The following is a 20914-nucleotide window of genomic DNA, read 5'->3' on the forward strand; positions in this document are numbered from 1 at the left end:
ATTAGCATTACAACAATAAATGAATTTAGCACTTAAGAACTTTTGCCTTAGTTTTGACTTGTTTTCACTTTGGTATTTTTGTACTTTCTGTTTCTGGTTTCTGCTGGTCTCTCTATAGTTTGGCATTTCCATTTCTGCTTGTTCATATCTCTGCCACTCCTAAATAAAACTTCAAAGGCTAGAAACATATTCACTGACATTTTATTTTTTGGAATCATTTCTAGAGGTGTAATGTGTAAATAAAAGTCAGCTTCTTCAGACATATTCCCTTCAGTAAAATGAACAAAAATCAAGTCCTTGTGCCGTCCAGACTGAAACAGTACTTAGAAGAGAGTGCAAAGTCCTCTTATCAGTAGCATGTCTGTATTAAGGGCAGGTGGGGAACGACACACTCATCCCCAGCAGATGGCACTGCTGTGCCAAATTAAATAAGCAGTAAGCTTGTTTCAGTGATTTAACCTCCTTTGTGTTATGTTTACTCCCAGAAAAAATGAGTCAAAATTGTTGAATTTTTTTTGACAATAAAAATGATATGTGTAGCTGAAATATGTAAATAGTGTGAAAGACCGGCCTCGACCACGAACAGACACCTAGACAGCTTCAACAGAAACACACTCTTTTATTGTTCTTCTTCCAGTACAGCACAAATCATTCACAGTCCTTATTACCTTCTTCTCTTGCCGCCTCCACCCCTCTCTCACAAAGCTCCGTCACACTACCTCCCAACTCCGGCTCCCGGAATGGAGTGAGGCGGCCCCTTTTATCCAGTACCCGGATGTGCTCCAGGTGTTTCCTGAAGAGCTTCCTGCAGCACTTCCGGGTGTGGCGGAAGTGCTGCAGTCCATGTTCCCTGGAACGTTTGGGAGTCCCCTGGCAGGGGCCACGTGCCCCAGCTGGGTGGAGCCTCCAAGCTCCGATCCTGTGGCTCCCCTGCACCCCAGAGCGGTCGCCCTCTCATGTCCCGGGGGAGGTATTGGCGCTCTCCCAGTCCTTCCACGTCCCAGGCATCCTGACTGTCAGCATTAATGCAGTAGGAACTGCATGTCAAATGTCCACTGCTGTCCTGATGCAGATTTAGTACAAGTCCTTCGTGCAACATGGTTTGTGACAGTCATTAATACACAGCCTGAATTTGATACAGTACAGTAGAAGTGTGTTCCTTTGCATGCTTTTCCTACAATATTTTTTTTGTCGCTTGAGCATGAGAATTGTGAAATGTCAGTGCCTGAACTTTATGATCAGCATGTTCCTTGTGTTATTGTAGGCTACCACAGTGCAAGGCTTAGTGACTTTCACATTTTCCCTGACACGAACGACAGTTGTTGCATTGTGAACAGTGCTTATGGTCTAACGTCTTTCTTGTTTTTCTACTTGATTGCAAGCATTTTCGCATTTTTGCCACCAAGCTGCTTATATCATTGTGGACCTTAAAGCAAAGGAATTCACTGAGCATATCATGGTGGTTCAGTTGTAAAGCGCTGTATATATTAGTTTCATTATCCATGTCTGATGACCAGTTCATATTGTTGTCACAGTCGCTTGATTCAACTAAAGGTTCAGCTTCAGTTTGGTCTAAAACTGGCTTTACAGGTTCGCATGATGTTATTTCCTCCAGTAGATGGCAGCAGACTACTGTCCCAAGAATTGTTTGGGTGTAACACTTTAAAGCGGATCATTACACACCACTATGAGTCTCGGGACTTGGGAATTACCGCATTTACATGGCATTCTGAGCTTGAGTCACACTCGTGGTTAACACCAAGGAGGTTAAAGTTTTGCTAAAATGTTCATAGTAAACAGAATTTAGACATTATAATCAAATTTTCCAATTTTTAATGATATACTCAATTCAAGATTATTTCTAGAAAAACGTTTCTTCGGATGCATGTGAAATTTTCTTTTTGCCTAGTGCTGCTAGTCTGTTTCCAGTTCCACTTTGGGGTTTGAAGGTTAGAAGCCAGTTAAGCGAATCATTGATTGATTTCTTATGATAAAAAGTAAAGGGTTTGTGAAGTTGCACAATTCAATATTTTGGAGTAGTGGTCATCATTATCATGAACCACATTGATTCCTCATGTACAATATGATTTAGCCCATTAAACACAAACTGGAAATACAGTAGATGAATAATGTTTGCGTTTCTAGGTGTTGACATTGTTTTTTCACGTTGAGATATGGCAAAATGTGCAAACTCCACACTTACTGTGACTGGGACTGATGTGGAAGTCTCTGATGTAGCAGACAATAACTATTGCACCCTAGTGCATGTTATGTTAATTCAAAATGCTCAAATAACTATGATGTATTAAAGAGAAATGCCCATCAATGGACTTTCTAGTACGTGCTAGCAGGTAGTCAAAGCCTCTCCCAACCAGAATCCCACAGGGCAGGCAGACCTCCATCTCAAGGCACTTTCACTGACACTCTGCCAATTTAGTGTGCAAAGGAAACCAAAAACTCGCCTCTGAACTGAGGATGGCGGCCACAGACGTGCTAAGCAGTGGGCACAACAAGCTGCCCCCCACTATTATTACAAATTGAACCCGTGTCCAAGCAATACAATGTAGCAGCAGTACCTAGGATACCACTGTGCCACTCTAAACCAAAGTTAATTTTTATTTATTTTTTGCATTCTACTAAAGATTTAATTACATTATTAATATACACTCGATTTTGACCTTTCTGTTTTTAATCCTAGAACAGAAATTGCCTAATAAATAAAAAATGAGAAAAAGAAAACTTGTTTATAAGGTAAATCTACAGCAGTATTACAGCTCCATAAAACATAAGATTTGAAACATATTTTAGAAGTTGTACTTTTTTAGAAAAAAAACAGACCAGAGTAAATTAATTTAGCTGTGGGGAAGGGCATTGATGTTATTACTTTCAAAATGTCCTCAATTATGAGGCAGATCAAGCGCTGCTTTGTGTTCGAAGCTGGAAAATAAACTTCGCTCCGCAATGGATATTATGACTGTGGAAATTGGATTACTGTAAAAGCCGTTTTTAAAATAATGCGTTATCTCTGTGTGATGATCATAACAGGCCCTCCGGATTCTTTCGGTAATTGCCCGTCACCTCATCTTCTGTGTGCACACTGATACTCGGATTTTTCTCAGAGGGAAATTTCAAATTCTGTGAAAATTAACCGTTTTAGAGCAGAGCATAGCATGATGGGGGTGCTTCTGCTCTGCAAAATAAGTAGATAACTTAGGTGGCTCTATTGGCAACAGCATGGGAAAAGCAAAAGGGAGAATTGTAACATTTTATTGAATTATTTTGGCTGCAGAGGCACAGTCACTGCCTGCTCATCACTATTCACATGTGTGTTCGGCGAATTTCCTCTTTGGTTTTCACCTGGTGGCCACAAAAAGACACGACAATCATCTGTAACCACGTGTCCATCTGCATTACATTGTTATATCATTTGTTCTGTACAACATTGCTTTGTGTTATGCTCTTTTGCCGTTTCACTTTGCTGTGTATATGTAATATCTAGCATTATGACAAATGTATTGTTAGTTTCGAAAAGAAGGAAAAAACAAATGGACGAAGTAAGGATCACAGAACAGTTTACTCGAACAGTAAAGAAAAACCACAGGGTCGTAACAGGAAAAGAAATGAACGTCTTTGACTCTGAACTATTTACAATCTCCTATAGTTCTCTCATAGTTGTGGTCCTGAGAGACGCCATTAAAGAAAAGCAAAACTGAAAAAGAAAAACACCAACTTCATAATCCCACAACACCTTCCTTCTAGCCCCTTCTCCCTCAAGCCCCAACCCCCCTCCTGTCCCGGGTACTGCCCCCCCCCCCCATTCGCGTTAATCATACCCTTGCTGCCCTTCCTCAATCGGACCCAACAGTCACTCCAAAAGGCCTTCAACCTGGCTGGGACGTTACAGTATATTATGACATTTAACAAAGAAACAGCTTTCTGAAAGGACTCTTCTTACACTGCTGACAGAGCCTTGTTCCTTGGCTAATGAACACTGATAATGATTTTGTGTTTGCTTAAGAATTAGTTTAAAGTGTGAAAGCATTGCAGCATTATGGAAAAAAACTTTGCCAGCTTGATATCATCAACCATTGTTGAAGTGATCACACAGTTAATGTGCTGTTGCATTATGGGATCAAACTTGCCGTGAGTTCAACTTCTTTTAGAAAATTGCCATTTGATGGAGAAAACAATGTTTCTGTGTGTGTCCCCTTAGTGTTAAATTTCTGATTGCGAGAGACTGAATGATAGCAGTGAGACGAGTCAGCACCGCTCTCCATCTTATTTTGTCAGCCTGCAGAAGTGCCATCTCTTGTTTGTCAATTGTTTCACCTTTTATAATCCTCACTACCAGTTCTTTCCATGCTTTCTTGGAGTTATGGTGTCCAGGACTATTGTCATGTGAGGTGAGAAGAGAACTGGCACGCTTCCAATCTGTCAGTCCAGAACGTGTTAAATTGATGTGTCTTTTAGAAAACAGCTTGCAGCAGAAGCAAAAACGGCTGTTGTTTTTCTCAGAATATACTAGCCAGCTTCTAGGCATCTTGTCACCGCTAACTAGTGTTTTCTTAAAATACTGGTGGTGGTGGCAACTTCTTCCATCACCCTCATTTCCAGGGAAAACAAAGTCAGGTGCTGCCTTACTTGGTCCTTTGCAAATAAGCTGTATTCGAATGCTGTCAGTGATATCTGAAGGCCATTTTGCAGGGTCTGTAGGCAGGGGCTCATCCGCAGGGGGTTCAGCTCCAGGCATTTCTATGAGCATACATTTGCATTAGTATACACAAGTTATTTGGAATACGCAGCATTCATAGTGGCGGAACAGTCTTTGCAAAATATTATGCAACACACACACACACACACACTCAGGCTACGCACAATCACAATCAACATCATATAGTTCTGGCGCTGCCAAGAGTGGCAGCCTTTTTAGCAGCTCCGTGTATGACTGTATGTGTATGTGTACTTTTCTACTTTTATTTTTCTATTTTTATTTATTGATCATTTGTGAATTTCCCCTTGGGATTAATAAAGTATCTATCTATCTATCTATCTATCTATCTATCTATCTATCTATCTATCTATCTATCTATCTATCTATCTATCTATCTATCTATCTATCTATCTATCTATCTACCTGAAGTGGTCGCAATTGGGTCTTCATCCTCGGGATCAGACATTTGTGGAGACACATATGTGACTGGGGAGGTGGACGGCTCCTCATCTTGGGCAGTGGCCTCTTTATTCTTGACACAGTGGTTGAGTCTCTCTTTTGAGGCCATACTTTGTCGAGTCGTGCGTTTCTATGGCACGATGACACAGTGAGGACAGGTTCATCGCCTAGTGCTGTGGTGGCTGACTTGATGGTTTAAGCAGTTGTATGATGCCCTCGGCATCATCATTATCAGTACCATCCAGCATGTCAATTTCACATGCATTTCGTCATTATTGGTGCTTATGAGTGCTGCTGCCATTGCTGCTTGATGCTCAAGATAACGATCGAGCATTTCCAGTGCACTATTCCATCACATTATACTGTCGACTATCAGTGTATGTGATGGAAGGCCCAGTAATTTATACACATACTAGACAAAGACCCATTTCGACAATGTAAGATGAAACGGGCACGAGTGGAATAATATAATAAGTATAAGCACCACAAACCTGATATAGGTGTATTGAATGAATGCGTAGTTAGGCCTCGAGCTGTAGTCGAAATCGCCTTTCAGGCCTCTAGAGCTTTAATCGAAGTCGCCTTTCTCTTTGAATTTTTCCAGCCGTAAATCCGCCGCCTCCTGCGATGTTGGGGTTGGATGTTGGTCGAAGTCGCCTTTCTCTTTGAATTTTCGCGGCCGTAAATCCACCGCCTGCCTTGATGTTGGTCTCGTAAGGTTTTTCGGGCAGCTGCGCAGAAGGCGACTACGCATTTGGCTTCGGATGGACGTGAGTGAGGAGACTGGCGAATTATGTATTAAGATAGCTGCAGTGAAAAAAAGTGACAACCCGTCTCACTTGACCAGGCAGACGACTAACATGTGGTACGCCCAAGCCTGCCTGGGTAGCCAGTCTCAGTATGTGCAAAGCCTCTCTGACTGCCACATCCGTGTGAAATGCGTTCTCAGTAACAACAGTGCTGTTGTGATTGGCCCTTCAAGCTCTCACTCCAAACAGCCAATTTCACCACCTCAGCAATGTTGTATCCAGAGTGGGTTTCAGAAAGAGGCCGAGTTGAAGCACAAAGCTCTCCGTTCCTCAGTTGCTGGTGATAGGATGGACTGTGATCACAACAGCCAGCTGCCTGTAGTTGTTGTGATGCTCTCTGCGTCTTTCAGGGATTTCTTCACTCCTGGCTTCATTGCCGCTAACATGCAGGCGTGAAGGAATGTGGTACTTTGGCTCTAGTGTGTTCACGATCAGCTAACACCTCTCATTCTCAAAAACTGAAAACGGTCTCATGTCTCTGCACTAAAAACACCAATACACCCTGGTATTTCTTTGGCCCTTGCACTAGACTGAACGTGGTACTGCAAATAAATCTGCCAGAGATGCTGGGCCTTTAGGCAATTGTTTCTTTGCCGGTGGTGATTTGTATTTGTTAACTGTGACGGCGTTGTACATGGTTTACCAAGTTTGTAGTGCTTTCTGTAACATATGTCAAAACTCTCTTGCAGTGCTTGCCAGTGGTCTTCATCTTATCAACTATTTTCTTTTTAAATGGTGCCAGACAGCAGACTTGAAAGACGATGGGGAGTCCTGAATTTTGACTTTGTCCGACTCCATTATTATTTAGGTTACTCCATGCTTGGCCACTGTCACACACGTGCGAATCAGACGCAGCTAAACTCGCGACCAGGGGGTGGCGAGGTGCACTGACCTTCTCTTTCAATCCTGTGCAGACCATTCACGGGAAAACCCACTGGGTCCTGACATCACTTCCGGCGCCCACGATGACGTCACTTTCAATCTCGTCCTTTAAAGCCGTCATCTTTGCACCTATGAGTCAGTTCTGTTTTGGACTTTCTACTGAACACAACTCAATGAAAATGACCCGTTTGCAGCCAGGGCATATTATATGGGTGGCTGCCCCAAACCTTTGATGTCTCCTGTGCATTCTTATCACACACACACACACTCAGACACACTAAGGCCAGGGCACGTTAATGCATGTATGACACTGACTGACTGCACCCTCAATTGTTAAGAAAAAGAAAGAATTCAGAACTTTTTGTTAGAACTTACAGAATCAGATTCCATGTCATTGCAGTGAACATCTATATATCCACAATGCATATTGTCGTATTTTTGAAATGTAGTTTCATGGCACGAAATTATCATTACATTCCTACCTTCATTATTGCTGCGTTTTAGTTAAATTAATTGATTTTTAGCCTCTTAGCTCTGCATTTCGGTTTTTGAGACTTGCTGACCAGTGGATTGCTTATTCTGTTCAGGCAACTCCTTCTGGGACTTTTGTGCTCATTGGTGCTTCTCGGGCTACAGAGCACTTTTTGTGAAATAATGTATTGTTTTGTAAAGATTCATCGTTTGTCTCATTTATTACACAAACCTCTCCTCTTTTGTGGCTTTTTGTGACTGCAATGCATGTTGGCCAGTTACCCATTTTGAGGGCCTGCTCCCCATCTACTTTAGAGGCCTAATTTTGGGATTTAATTTAGAGAAACTCCATGACAGATCATGACAGGACTGAAAACCAGGAAACAAACCAACCTTCTGTCAGAACAAGAACTCAAGCTCAAAGAGCACTAATGAAATGATCGCAAATATTTCAACAAGTTTTATTTAATCTCAGATAAAATGTAAAGGACACACTGATATCGGGAAGACTTAGATCACAGAATAACAATCAAAAATTAATTCCTTAGGTATAAAACCATCATAACGGATGTATAAATTGGCTCAAACACTTTAGGGAGGGAACAGAAAAATTAAACAAGAATTACACAACAATATCCATATAGTTAGGCTTTTTTATCCTAAAGGTTCTGAATCTAACTTTAGTTTGCATTCTGAAAGTATTATTAAAAAGTTGAATTAATTTTACTATCATGTCTAGGGCGCCATTTTGGTTGTCGCGGAGTTGTTGTTGCCACATCGCTAGAAGTGCTTGGCTGTTGACTTTACAAGGATGGGGGTATAAAGTTCACTTCCTTCACTTCCAAATGAACAGAGAAATAACCGCAAGTTCACTGAGCATTTATTTCGTTAGTAAAACAATGTCCGCTTTATGTATTTCCAGCTATAGCTCAGGGTTTTGACAACAGTGGACGTTTGTCTTTTCCTGGTTATAAATCTTTGCTTATCTTTTGGCTTATGTCTCTTCTTCTAGTCCCATATTTAAAAACATTTCTTTCACCAATTTGTTGGCAGAATATACAGTAGAATGGGCAGGTGCTCTTGGCGATTTTCTTTTAACTTCAAGAACCAAAAGGTTCGTAAGATGAAGAGCTCAAAGGGTGCAGGCAGAAACAAGCATGGAGAGGTGCAAACCAAATCAAACATCAAAGCCAGAGTGTAAACCAGAGTCATCGTCAAACGAAGAAGGAGACGTCCCAGCTCTGATTTGTTTTTCTTACCCCCCAACTCTACAACCAAGCACTTCACTTAGGATTGTTGCTGTAATGTTGAGCTTGGATAACAAATATTCTGTGTGCCACCTTCTTATACGGGTGATGACATACTGTGTGTCATGTGACCTATAATGGGGTTAGCAGCTACTAACAATATGATAAAACACCAAATACAGTCACTAGAATAATACTGAAGTAAACAGACCAGTCAAACTACAGAAAATAAGCAAAAGTGCCCAAAATTAAATGAATGAAACTGGGGGTCCAAAAACCTGAGACTCCTTACAACTGGAATTATCTGAATTGTACTTCTAATTAAGTCATCAATTTACAGATAGACACTGAAATGTGGAAAATCTGAAAAAAGCTAAACTGCTCTCCTTCAGTCTATAGAGCACTTACAGAGGAAAAGAGTGGAGGACAAGGAGGCTGAGAGAAAGATACTTTATTTTTGAGTTGTTAAATCATACAAGATAAACAAAAGCGAACATTGTAATTTGTCAACAACGTATTGAGTCTGAAAAAAAGATGATTGTCACTCACTGTGCTTCACAAAAAGGACTCTATGAATAAATAATTTGATGAATTAAAAAAAATATATTTACAATATGAACAAATGCAGAAGAAAAACACTTTGGATTTTTTTTTTATTTAGACATAGACATTTTGGATCTTTTTTATAAATTGAAGCATTTCTTTCTCAAATGTACAATAATCTGTAGCAATTACAGCACAATGAATCAACATTAAGTATTGCAATTAAATGCCAGTTTAGTTCATCAATAGCTTAATATTTGTATACTGCTTCATGTTAGTGTAGAAAAACATACTAAATAAAATGTTAAAATGACGCTACTGTATATTGCATTCCCCACTATACGGAAATGACACTTTTGCATCCAACGAGGATAGAAGGCAGTAAACAAGAATCACAGGCAAGAAGATAATGATTAAAATTGATGTTTAACATCAGTACACTACAGTACTGTGTTCATGTAGTTTTCTTTCTCCATCTAGCTATGGTGGACGGGCAATGCTTGAATGATGATCGTGTTCAACCACTCCTTGCTGTACATTAAGAGTCACAATAATTACAGTGAAAAATGGGCAGTGCAAGCAGATTTTTCTTTAAAAGTTCATCTTCTTTTGTGTTTGTATCAGATAAAAAATGTCAGTCTACCCTTCTACAGGTGAGCAGTCTTCATGTGCTTCACACACATAACATGTCCATGTGTCAAAAAGCAATTCCATCAAGGCAAATGTTACCCAGAATTCAAGTATTCCAGTGCTACTTCATAGCAGAACTTATACTGATCCTAAAAAGCAAGCAGAAATGCACAATAATGCAGCAGGGACGCTACAGAAATACAAAACAAGTCCGCAGTGTGCGGTTACAGTATTAATAAAACAGGCCTACTATTTATTATGGAGCATATTACAAAATCAAAAAAATGAGCAAAATTATCAGGATGGAAAACCAAGCAACCTAAGTGGACATCTGCTTCTGCTGCATGACGTTACTGCTAAGGTAGAGACCTGCCACTAGATATGATGAAATGAGTCCTTGTGGTCATCACTCACCCATTGCTTTCTCAAATCCAACTCTTAAACTGAAACCAGTAAGCATTTGAGGTGCTAAATTAGACAGACAGACAGACAGATAGATAGACAGACAGATAGATAGATAGACAGATAGATAGATAGATAGATAGATAGATAGACAGACCGACCCCTGGAAAAGATAAGTACAAATGGTTATAAAAAAATCAGTTTTTGGTAAATTACCTTATTGGGTATGTTTAGTATTTTTCAACTAAAAGTGCAATTGTGTTCTAAAGTTAAGTGTTTTCTATGAATTAAATAAAAATATCTTGCCCGTTATAATGGAGGCTATGGGTCATCAAGCACTTTCTGAATCTGTCCATTTTTCAAGCCAAAAAAAGTTATTGAGCATTGATCCGCGTCGAGATAGATGTCATTTGTGAACAATAAATCACCAATATTATGAGATTCTACCATTTTAAAAGAAGACCAGCTGTGCTCGTGTACTTGGCGGTTGTCTTACTCCACCATAACCTTTCACTCCAAATGGCAGGCTTTCCTCTCATAAGACCAAATCACAGTAAACTTTTCTTGCCACATGCTTGGTGTTGATTTTCTGCCATATTTATGTGAGAACTCCTCCCACAAAGGCCACTGCTGCCACACAAGCGAATAGGAGGTGTATACTTACCTCAATAAAAAATAACCCAGGAATATGTGAGAAAATGATTATTTCTAGACCCCTTTTGTTGTCCCAAACACTCACTTGAAACACAGAAGTTATGTTTTGTCACTTCAAAGTGGACATATTCAGTAAGTTTTTAGGCTTTTATTCTCCAGTGGTGTTCCAATCCTCATAGCCACCAATACAAAATATGAGTCTGGGCAAGATATTAAAATTTAAATTATATATTAAAATGTATAGAAAATGCTTATTTTTAGAGAACAAATTCATGTGGCAAGGGTATATACACAATGTTTGTGAAGAAATAACTTCAACTTGAAAAATACTAAACTTATCCTTTAACCTCACACTGAATTTTTTTTTTTAACAAAACATTTGTACAACTTCCCTTTCCCTCTCCTGTAACATCTTATGTGGTGAAACATGGAGCTGGCAATCTGAGACCATTCCTGTCTATAGAATCTCTCCAGATCATGCTGGATCTTAGGCCCCCTCTTGTGCACTCTCCTCTTCATCTCTCCCCACAGGCTTTCAATGGGGTTTAGCTCCAGAGACTGAGATGGCCACTGCACAAGCTTGGTTGTGTGTTCCTTTAACCTTGAACATATGTTTTGGATCATTTTTCTGTTGGAAGATTGACCTACGACCCTGTTCTAGTTTCTTGGCAGACACAGCCAGATTTAAATTTAAAATCTTATGGTATTTCATGGATTCCATGACAACATGTACCCTAACAAGGTTCCTAGAGCCTTTAGAGGAAGACGAGCCCCACAACATCACAGATCCAGCACCACATTTGACAGTAGGGAGCAGGTTCTTTTCAGTATAGCTAACCTTATTTTTATGCCAATCCCTACTTGAGTGTTTGATGCCGAAAAGCTCAATTTTTGCTCCAATATGACCCACTGAACGTAATTCCAGTGTAAGGTCCATAGTATTTTTGGAGACTTGGTGATCCCAAGCTGTTACTTTTTTCTGTATTTCTCTAACAGCGATCCTTGGAGATTCCTTTTACCTCTCTTACCATCCTCCTCATTGTGCATTGTGGCAAAATAAGCCTGGGTCCTCCTCCAGGCAATTGTAATAGTTTAAGTTGATTTGAATGTTTTCATTATTGTCCCAACTGTACATTTGGGTATTTTCAGGAGAGTAGCTATTTTTTACAGCATTCCTTGACACACACTTTTCCCTTTTGAATTGTGTGGTCTGTTATCTTTCCCATGTTGATGAAAGAATAAAGGTATCTGGCCCCTGTGACACCTCATATTTATTATATCCTAGGCACACAGGAAGTCATGGATGACTGCTTGAAAATTCCTACACACTCTGAGCATCTTCAAAAAGTAAAATAGAAATGGAAAAATGCTTCAGTTACACTTTGTTCATAAAAATTTCTAGGGATGCCAAAAATCATGACATATGCGGTTCTGTTAAAAATAATTATTTCTTGATGTGGGATTTTTTTTCTCATAAATTTACTTAAATTAAAGGTTAGATTTCTTGCATGTGTTCAGTGTGAGATATGTGAAATTCACCAAATGGGGAATTTTTTTTAACCCTTTTTTTACTCGTCTTTCTCAGGGGTGCCAGTAACTATGGGGGGGAGATGCAGATATAGAGATTCTTGCTGGTTCCTGCTGAGGGGTGCCTAGAGTTTACCATCAGACAACACACAAACACACACAATGCACCCAAAACGACCTCATATGTCTTGTGTGGATGAAGCTCTGTAGGTTCAGCAGGTTGTAGATGGTATGAAATGTTATTCATCACAGACAGCAGCATAGTAGCCTACGTCAATCTCCATGGGACACAGGCCAGTCCCCTGAGGAGAGTCAGCCTTCGTGGTTGCCTTATGCTGCTTCTAGAGAACACCGGCAATAAATGCTTTAACCCCAGACTACACGGTGTTCTTATTTCCTTCTTTTTTTATTAGTGGCCAGGTCAATTGTCCTTGGCATTAGCAGAGCAGTAAGAGTGACCAGAGGGTCTCATGCACCTGACACTTTTCCTTGGAACAGGACACATTTAGACAAGCCAAACAAAACAAGAAATTGCAATCAAAGTGGTGAGAATGAAGGTAGAATTCAGTAATGATGCAGGCGGGTACATCAACAGACAGGTATTATAATGTTAGAAAATGAAATGTAATTAAAGATTTTAAAACATATTACTGCCTAATAATAAAGACAAAAATGCAAAGCACAATTCAGTCCAAACACAATTTAGATTTTAATTGTGTTGTACTGTCTGTATTTTTGTCTTTCAATAGAAGTGTGAGACACTTTGTAAAGTACATACCAGTAAGTCCACCATATTGGGCTTATTGTTCCTAAGTGTTTTTACAGCGTGGAATACGTCAACAGCTCTTTGATGTCGGAGCATTTCACAGACAATACTAATGGCACAAAAGGTTCCGCTGCGGCCTCCACCATTTCTGCATTGAGAAGAAGAAGGTGGGTTAGTCATTCAACTTAGCTGTGCTCTCCATGTTATACATTCCGACTGTCCTTTCAAGATGGCTTAACATAAAATTACACTTTTGCAAAAGAAAATAATCCATTTAGTCCATAGAGCTTTCATTGTTAGATAACAGCTACTGTTTCTTGTATCACTTGTAATACTTTTAAAAATACATTAAAGTAGACGACTAAATTAGAGAAGGTTAAATAAGGTTGGAATGTTTTTTACAGGCATGGTCAATAGTCCAGCACCTCTTTAGGATGTTTAAAGCTGTCATACTCTTTGTGAGAATCAGTGCATTCTGTTTTATGGCTTTCAGTTTCCATTAGAAATCTTAGCTGAAAGAAATCCACTGGAATATCTTTATCAACATTTTTAAGAATTCTGAAGACTTTAGATTAGGTTCTTATGTGGCCTAGAGAGGTCTGTCAGGGTATGACTGTCTGCTACTGTACGTCTCTGTTGTATCCCGATCACCTAATTACACAGGATATGCCACATCCATTAGGAAGTTCAGGCACATTGTTTGATTTGCACTCAATAGTTTATAACACAGCGTAGATTTTAATTGTTTCTGTTGATTGATGAAAAAATGTTGTGGAAACAAAAACCCTTAAATCATTTTGAGAGTTTTCTTCTTGTAAGTCAAATTTATTGCATCATCCTTATTAAAATATAACCCTGAGAAAAACCACCTGATAAAGAGGCATATTGAGGGATGAAAAGGGGGCTGGGGAGTAATAACACTTTAGAATAGGGGAGCCTGAGGTGCATCTCTTAATCACTTACTAGCCTGCAAGAAAACCTTAACAAATGGGAACAAAAAAGGTGTACCCAGTTATATGTAAGTTACTGCACCTTAACAAGAGCTTGAAAAAGGATTGGATTGGTTTTAGTAAGACTAGAATAGGGTCGATGCATCTATTAGATACTTACTGTTATGTAACCGGACCTTAAAAGGAGGCTTATTTAGTGTTACGTAGCAAGGACTTGAGCAAGCCTTTATTCTACAGTGTCACCAAGGCAGTTCTGCAAGTTAATCACTTTATCCGTTTTCTGAGCCCACTTCTTTTCTTACTGTTACTGTCTTACAGGACGCCTTGATCAATTGATGTGGGGGAGAGGCAGATCTTCAATTCAAAAGATCAATCCCATCTAAACCTGCTTCAGTCATATACTACTCTGATTTTCTGAAAGTATATATTTAACAGTATCTTTGAGAAAAAATGCATGCATTTTTGGACATTGTGAGAATATGACTAGATTATAAAAAAATAACCCAGGTCATTGGAGCAAGCCATGTTTTTCAGACTTACAAGCAGTGTACAACAGTACGTCCCTCTCCACCGTCATACTCTTCTTGCCACTTTTCGACCTGTCGAATGAGCTTCAGGAAGGAACGTTTTGATACTGGCGTGTCTCTGTACATTGGCCATCCCAAGAACTGGAACTGCTGTACCATCCGATAGCCATCCTGAGGCTGTGCAATTCAAAAGAAGGAAAAAAGTGGGCAATCCTTAGTTCTGGATAACATAAAATATCCCAGGTATTTCCAATATTAAAAACATGGAATTCTGTATGTTTATAACTGGAAGTCTTAGAATTGTTAAATATATTTAGAATTTATTACTATTACTTGACTGATGCCATTAACATTTAAGACAGGCAAATGAAGTGATTTGCTTAAGGTCACACAGTGTCAGCAGCTGGATTTGTACCTCAGGGATCAAAGTCCAAAGTCTTAACTTCTATGCCATAGGGCCTGCCTTAGAAACACAATGACTTAAATGTGGAAAGTGTAAAATGTAAACAAATCTAGTAGCAATCCTAAATTTGTCATTCAGTTTTTATTTTCTTTTGGTAGCTTAACTGAAGAGATGCTAATTTGTGATTAGACACAAGAAAGCATAGCCATCATGTAAAGTATTGACAGGGACATGTCTGTGTGAAGAACAATGGGTTCCAAAAGCAAACTATGAGCTCACCATTGTGAAGGGGCAGTGCTATCCTACTTACTATATTACCATGCCACTATTTATTTCCACCATTTATTCCCTATTGTTTATTGTCTTACAAGGTGGGCTTCAGGATCGTTATACAAATCTTTGCATCAAAATAAAATGTGGTTCATCCTTCATTCATCCATTTCCTGTACCCACCTACTGTATTCAATGCAGCCAGAGCCGATCATAAAAACAACTGGCACAAGCAGGACATGTCAATACAAACGATGGCAGTCCTTCACAAGTCACACACACTGATCTTCAGGTTCACTCTCACAAGAACAATTTTTACAATCAATCTAATAACATGTCTTTAAGTTGTATTATTCATATTTTAATGTATTTTATTGTATATTAGTTTTGTTCATTCTATTACTGAATGAAATGTATGTTATGAACAAATGATTTTTTTTCCAATTCTAGTTATTTGTCTTTAATGTTTCAATGATTTACATGTGTAAGAGGGCTTGTATATGCTTTTAAACATCTGACTTAAACCTGACAATTCCAACATTATCTTTAACCATGTAATTCAATTTAGTGTCGGTGAAATGCTGAAACAACTGGAGGTGATGTGTTTCCATTGCCATTACAAAAAATATTCTATGTCTCTGTGGCATTCATGAAAAACAGAGTAATTAAAATACCTACCCTTGCTGCATTATAAATTCTAAATATTCGACTAATGATATCCTCTTCAAGGTCTGCCGATACAAATTCCACCTGAATAGGCCCGTGTCTGTGAACACCATTTTCTGGCCAATACTGAGGGCATAACTAGAAGAAGAGAAACAATTCACAGTATTACTCACCACTCTTTTTGGTCAATATTTATTGTTTATTAAGACCACAAAATGCAAAAAGAAAAACATGATAGTTCAGTCAAACCTTCAATCAATACTGTAATACAAAAAAATCAATCAAACTGAACACACAACCCACTTCCAATACCTGATTCATTGACACTAATTTGACAAGAGAGTCCAGCCTAAAACAGTTCATCATGTATATTGAGAAAATGTTTAGAATATACCTAATAATAACTAATGAACAATTTTAAATGCACAGCACATACATTTCTTGCATTCGCTCATTTTTTGAAGTAGCTCTTTCTGTATTAGAGATTTTGAAAGTCAATCACATTTGGCTATAAACTCCTTGTGGTCTGTGCATGGAATAACTTGTCGCTATGTGAAAGTCCCGTTAGTGCTTCAGTGTTGGCTAACAACTGAAATCTTACTCTTGGACCATGGAATATACTATCAAATTAGCTATGGAGAACTCCATCATTCAGGATAGTCATATTTTAGGTAGAGGGATCACATCATGCTTGGATTCACAATCCGTAAATAAACAAAAGCTTCTGACCTGCATTGCGCAGAAAAAACACTTTTTACAACACATACATAACCTAAATACTGCATGTACAATAAATAATAAGATGGATATTTCATCATATGGATTAAGGTAATTGCAAGCTATAAAGCAATTTGCTACATCACCGCCCTGCCACAGACCAGTGTTGTAGTTAATTAAGAGCATAAAAGACGGACGCACACAATTCTGAGGGTAAAATAGGCTAAAAAACAACTAACAATTAGCTTTGTCTTAATTCATATTCGAATCTATTGTAGTGAGAAACTGAATAAAAGTTCAGCTCACTTCAGCCTTGATGATCAGCATTATTGAGACCAAGGCAAGGACTAAGACCTGCGGGGAGCTTCTGTTTGCTTGTTTCTAATGAAAGTCCCAGGATTTTTCAGATCCTCGTGATGCTTGTCAAAGGATGTGCTCCCTTTCTATATTCTCTCACAAACCAGTAATAAGCATAGAGTACTTTATAAAACCATAACATATTTTTAAAATGCAAATGCATGGACATTTGTGGCTTTTTGGTAAACACTTTGCTATAGTTTTTATTTTGTTTTTGCCAATGATTTATCTCCCTTACTTCCTGGACTTTTATGTTTTGTTCAGAACAGCAGATGGAAGCAAGTGTACCCATATGAAATCTCTGTGAACCCTGGCAGGACCTGCACTCTTCATAGAGTGACTAGCCCAGGAATTTAACCTAGGTCCTACCAGGTGTGAGATGGCAGTGTTAACATCTGAGTCACGCGTTACTGATAACGATTCTGAAATTAAATCAAATTCTAGATTAATCCCTGACAGTACACAGCAAATAATGTAGCTTGGCATTCATTTCAGTTGATAGTAAATGGCACCAGCTGCTCAGTTGGTATATGTCACCCCCTAACAGTCATAAAAAGTATGTCTTGAAAAAAGTCACGATTTCTATTTCCGTCTAAAACAATGCACTTCAGTGAAAAACAAAAACTGCTCCACAAATGACATCAATACTGCTTTTAATAATGTTTACCCTTTGCTCTTTAGTTCCAGTTTTGAATAATTTGCCTGTTCTCCTACTCTGCCTACTCTTGTTGGTGCTGGGTCATATTATTCTCCTATAATTTCACCCTGTGTTTTGTGGCTTTCCAAACTAATTAAACAGTAAACTAGGAAATCATTGAGAATCTGCTTGAGCCATGCAAACAAACAGTTCGATTTTTGCTTTTTCAGTTGATAATATAATACTGTTTCTCTTACCTGGGCTGGATCAACATCATTCAGCATCACTATTGACGTACAGTGATAGTCCAGAACCAACCTCCAGAAGTCTTTAACAGTGTTTGGCAATGGATGCTGTGTGACTATAAAGGCTGATGGTTGCTTATAGCTCTGTGAAGCACAAAAATAAAAAAAAGAAAGCAAACCATGAACAGTCTTTTAAAATGAGGGGTCAATATTCTACAATTAACTACATAAAGAATAAAATTCCTGTATCAGTGCAGCAACTCTATGTAGCTTCTTCCACAGTGTAAAACTGAAATTTGCTACTTTTCAGCAGCTACTTGTCAAGGAAGGAGAAAAATATATGTTTTACCTTGAGCGTCTTTTGAAAAGTGCATTTCAGCTCTTCAGATTGCTACTAAATGAACCATGCACACTAGCATCACTCAAGAGCAAATAGTGTCCTACTCAACCTGAGTGACCGTGCTTCAAAGGTGACTAATTTCCTTAACAGTTTATCATCTGTTCTTGCTGAATGGAATTTTAGCAATAGCAACAGATAATAAGCTGGTATAGCAGTCATGTCTAGTTGTGTTTATGAGCTGAACTCAGGTGTGTAACCTGGGAAAATCCAAGAAGAGAACTGACAGATGCTAAAAGATACACAACTTAAATATAACTCGCTGGTCTATAAGGCATTTTGTAGAGGTTTGAAGGCACAATAATAGAGCACGTAACTATTTTATTGTATCCCTCTCATCACAGAAATGTTTCATAGTGTTGTCAAGATGGGGGTTGTGGTATGAAGAAAACAGTAGGTCAATAGAGAGGTCATTAGAAAAGAAAATGCTCAAATCTGATGAATGACCGGTGTTAAGTCTTTGGTTGGCTGGCTCTTAGTTTACATAATAGTAAGTTCTATAATGGGCAGCATGCAGGGACTGGCATTCCGGCCAAGGTTGAACAGGGATCCATACGCTAGGTAGTAAGTCTCCCTGGATTAGGATTCGCACACGGACACCCACAGGGCATGTCGAGACCTGTAGTCCCATGGGGAAGGCCTGTTGGGTTTCATTTGGGGCACCAAGGGGAGCTGAAGGGATTCACAATCCCTACTTTTTGGGACTTCCGATTGACCAATAAGTACTTCCACTGGGCTATGCCCTAGCACCAGAAGTACTCCTGGTTCCAAGATAAAAGAGACCACTCAACCTCATCCACGCAATTTAGAGTCAGGTGAAAGAGGATGGAGGTTGCCTGGAGGAGTGGAAGGAGAAAAGAATAAAAAGAGTGAAGATTTCTACTTGGGTTATGTCACTTTTGGTGCCTTTTGTACAAGGTATTCATGTTAATAAGCTTATTATTTATATTGGGCCTTGTGTCTGTGATGTTGTGTCTGGGGTTTGGGGTCCTGCAACACCCTCTGGTCATTACAAGTAGTGTAGTCAGCAGGATTTCTGGCCATCTGTTTGGCAGGAACCTGTATGTGAAAATTTCTTGTGGTCAAAAATCACACATGGAGCATGCTAAACGAAACAGCTACCTTTATAACCACAGGAAAGAAAATGTCTAAGAAATACGGGAATACTTCAGGGAACCAACCTTCTGCTGTGACTTCCGGTGCTATGAAATGAGGCACGGCTCTGAAGACACTGCCCTTACAGGATGCAAAAGAGAATCTAGCGCTTTGAGTACTGAGAAAAGCGCTATATAAATGTAATGAATTATTATTATTATTATCTAGGGTCAAGATAATTGTGGACAGAGCCATATAACTTCTGATTGTACTCCCTCTGTTTAAAATAGGTGCTATTGATATGGTGATTAATAGTGTTTCTCTGCTGGGACTGTACCCCTCAAGGGACTGGCCACCTCATCCTACATGGCTCAGCTGCGAAGGGGGAAATGTAATGGACAGCATGTAGGGACTGGCATCCTGGCCAGGGCTGAACAGGGATCCTTACCCAGCCAGAAGGACACTGCAATGGAAGCACCAGGGGAAATGAGCATTGCTGATTATTCTTTTCATCAATATGCTAGGTGGCAATTAGGATTCCCACATGGTTGCCTGCAGGGCATGATGGGACCTGTAGTTCTGGGCGGCAGCCCTGTTAGGTTCCAAGTAAGCTGCCATGGGGAGCTGAAGGATCCACAGTCCCTACTTTTTGGGGCTTGTGATTGACCCAGAAGTACTTCCATTAGCGTATACCCTAGTACCAGAAGTACTCCTGGGTCCGAGATAAAAGAGACCGCTCAACCTCATCCTGGCAAGTCAGAGTCAGGTGGAAGAAGACGAAGCTTGCCTGGAAGAGTTGAAGAAGAGAAGAATAAAAAGAGAGAAGATTTATATTTGGCTTATGTTACTTTTGGTGCCTTTTGAAGAAGGTATTTGTGTTGATAAACCTTTTTAAACTGTGCAATTGGGATTTGTGTCTGTGAGGAAATGTCTGGGATTTGGGGTGCTTCAACACCTCCTGGTGGTCACACTGTATAATATTACCTATGTCCTCTGTCTAGTTCTATTATGGTGCTATGGCATAAGTTGATGTTTGAAAGTTTAAAAAAGGATACCGGCCCTTAATACAAGTGCAGTGAAAGGACACAAATTCTGTTACATTTTGGTGGCCTGATTGTAGCATCTGGCATCTATGCAAGAATGTAAAAGGAAACAGAAATGAAAGCAAACTTCACTTTTTCCACTTTTTATATAAATGCATATACTTTCCCTTCAGGTGGCACTAAATACTAAGGAAGTACTTGTCAAACAGGTGCTAATGGAGGGGTATACTGCCACTCTCTCCAACTTGCTGGCAGAGGATCAGAAAAGTGTGATGAAACTCAAAACAGAGAAATCTATGTGTCTGTAGTTTGAACACAGATGAAATGGTGTAATTGACTCCACAATTAACAGCACAGCATAAACACTGGCAAATCAATTTAGCATTTTTAAGGCATTTCCATTTTCTGTTACATGTGTTTAAAATATGTATAGTGTTAATAATAATAACAGAAAATAGAAACCTGTGGTTTAATATGTCACAATTTACAAAAGACTTCCATCACAG

General features: G+C 39.3%; 1 protein-coding gene across 1 annotated transcript in view; it reads right to left on the minus strand.

The window, feature by feature from the left end:
• Positions 1 to 9015: 9015 nt before the first annotated feature.
• ptprma (protein tyrosine phosphatase receptor type Ma) overlaps positions 9016 to 20914 on the minus strand; it is a 796186-nt gene continuing 784287 nt past the window's right edge. The window contains exons 30-34 of the mRNA XM_051929399.1: positions 17886 to 18017; positions 15930 to 16055; positions 14592 to 14755; positions 13114 to 13249; positions 9016 to 9901 (exon numbers count right to left, since the gene is read on the minus strand). Coding sequence (XP_051785359.1) covers positions 9848 to 9901; positions 13114 to 13249; positions 14592 to 14755; positions 15930 to 16055; positions 17886 to 18017 — 612 coding nt within the window. The 3' untranslated portion in view covers positions 9016 to 9847. The remainder of the gene's footprint in view (positions 9902 to 13113; positions 13250 to 14591; positions 14756 to 15929; positions 16056 to 17885; positions 18018 to 20914) is intronic.

This window comes from Erpetoichthys calabaricus, chromosome 6 (genome assembly GCF_900747795.2).
Source record: "Erpetoichthys calabaricus chromosome 6, fErpCal1.3, whole genome shotgun sequence".
Classification (NCBI taxonomy): Eukaryota; Metazoa; Chordata; class Cladistia; order Polypteriformes; family Polypteridae; genus Erpetoichthys; species Erpetoichthys calabaricus.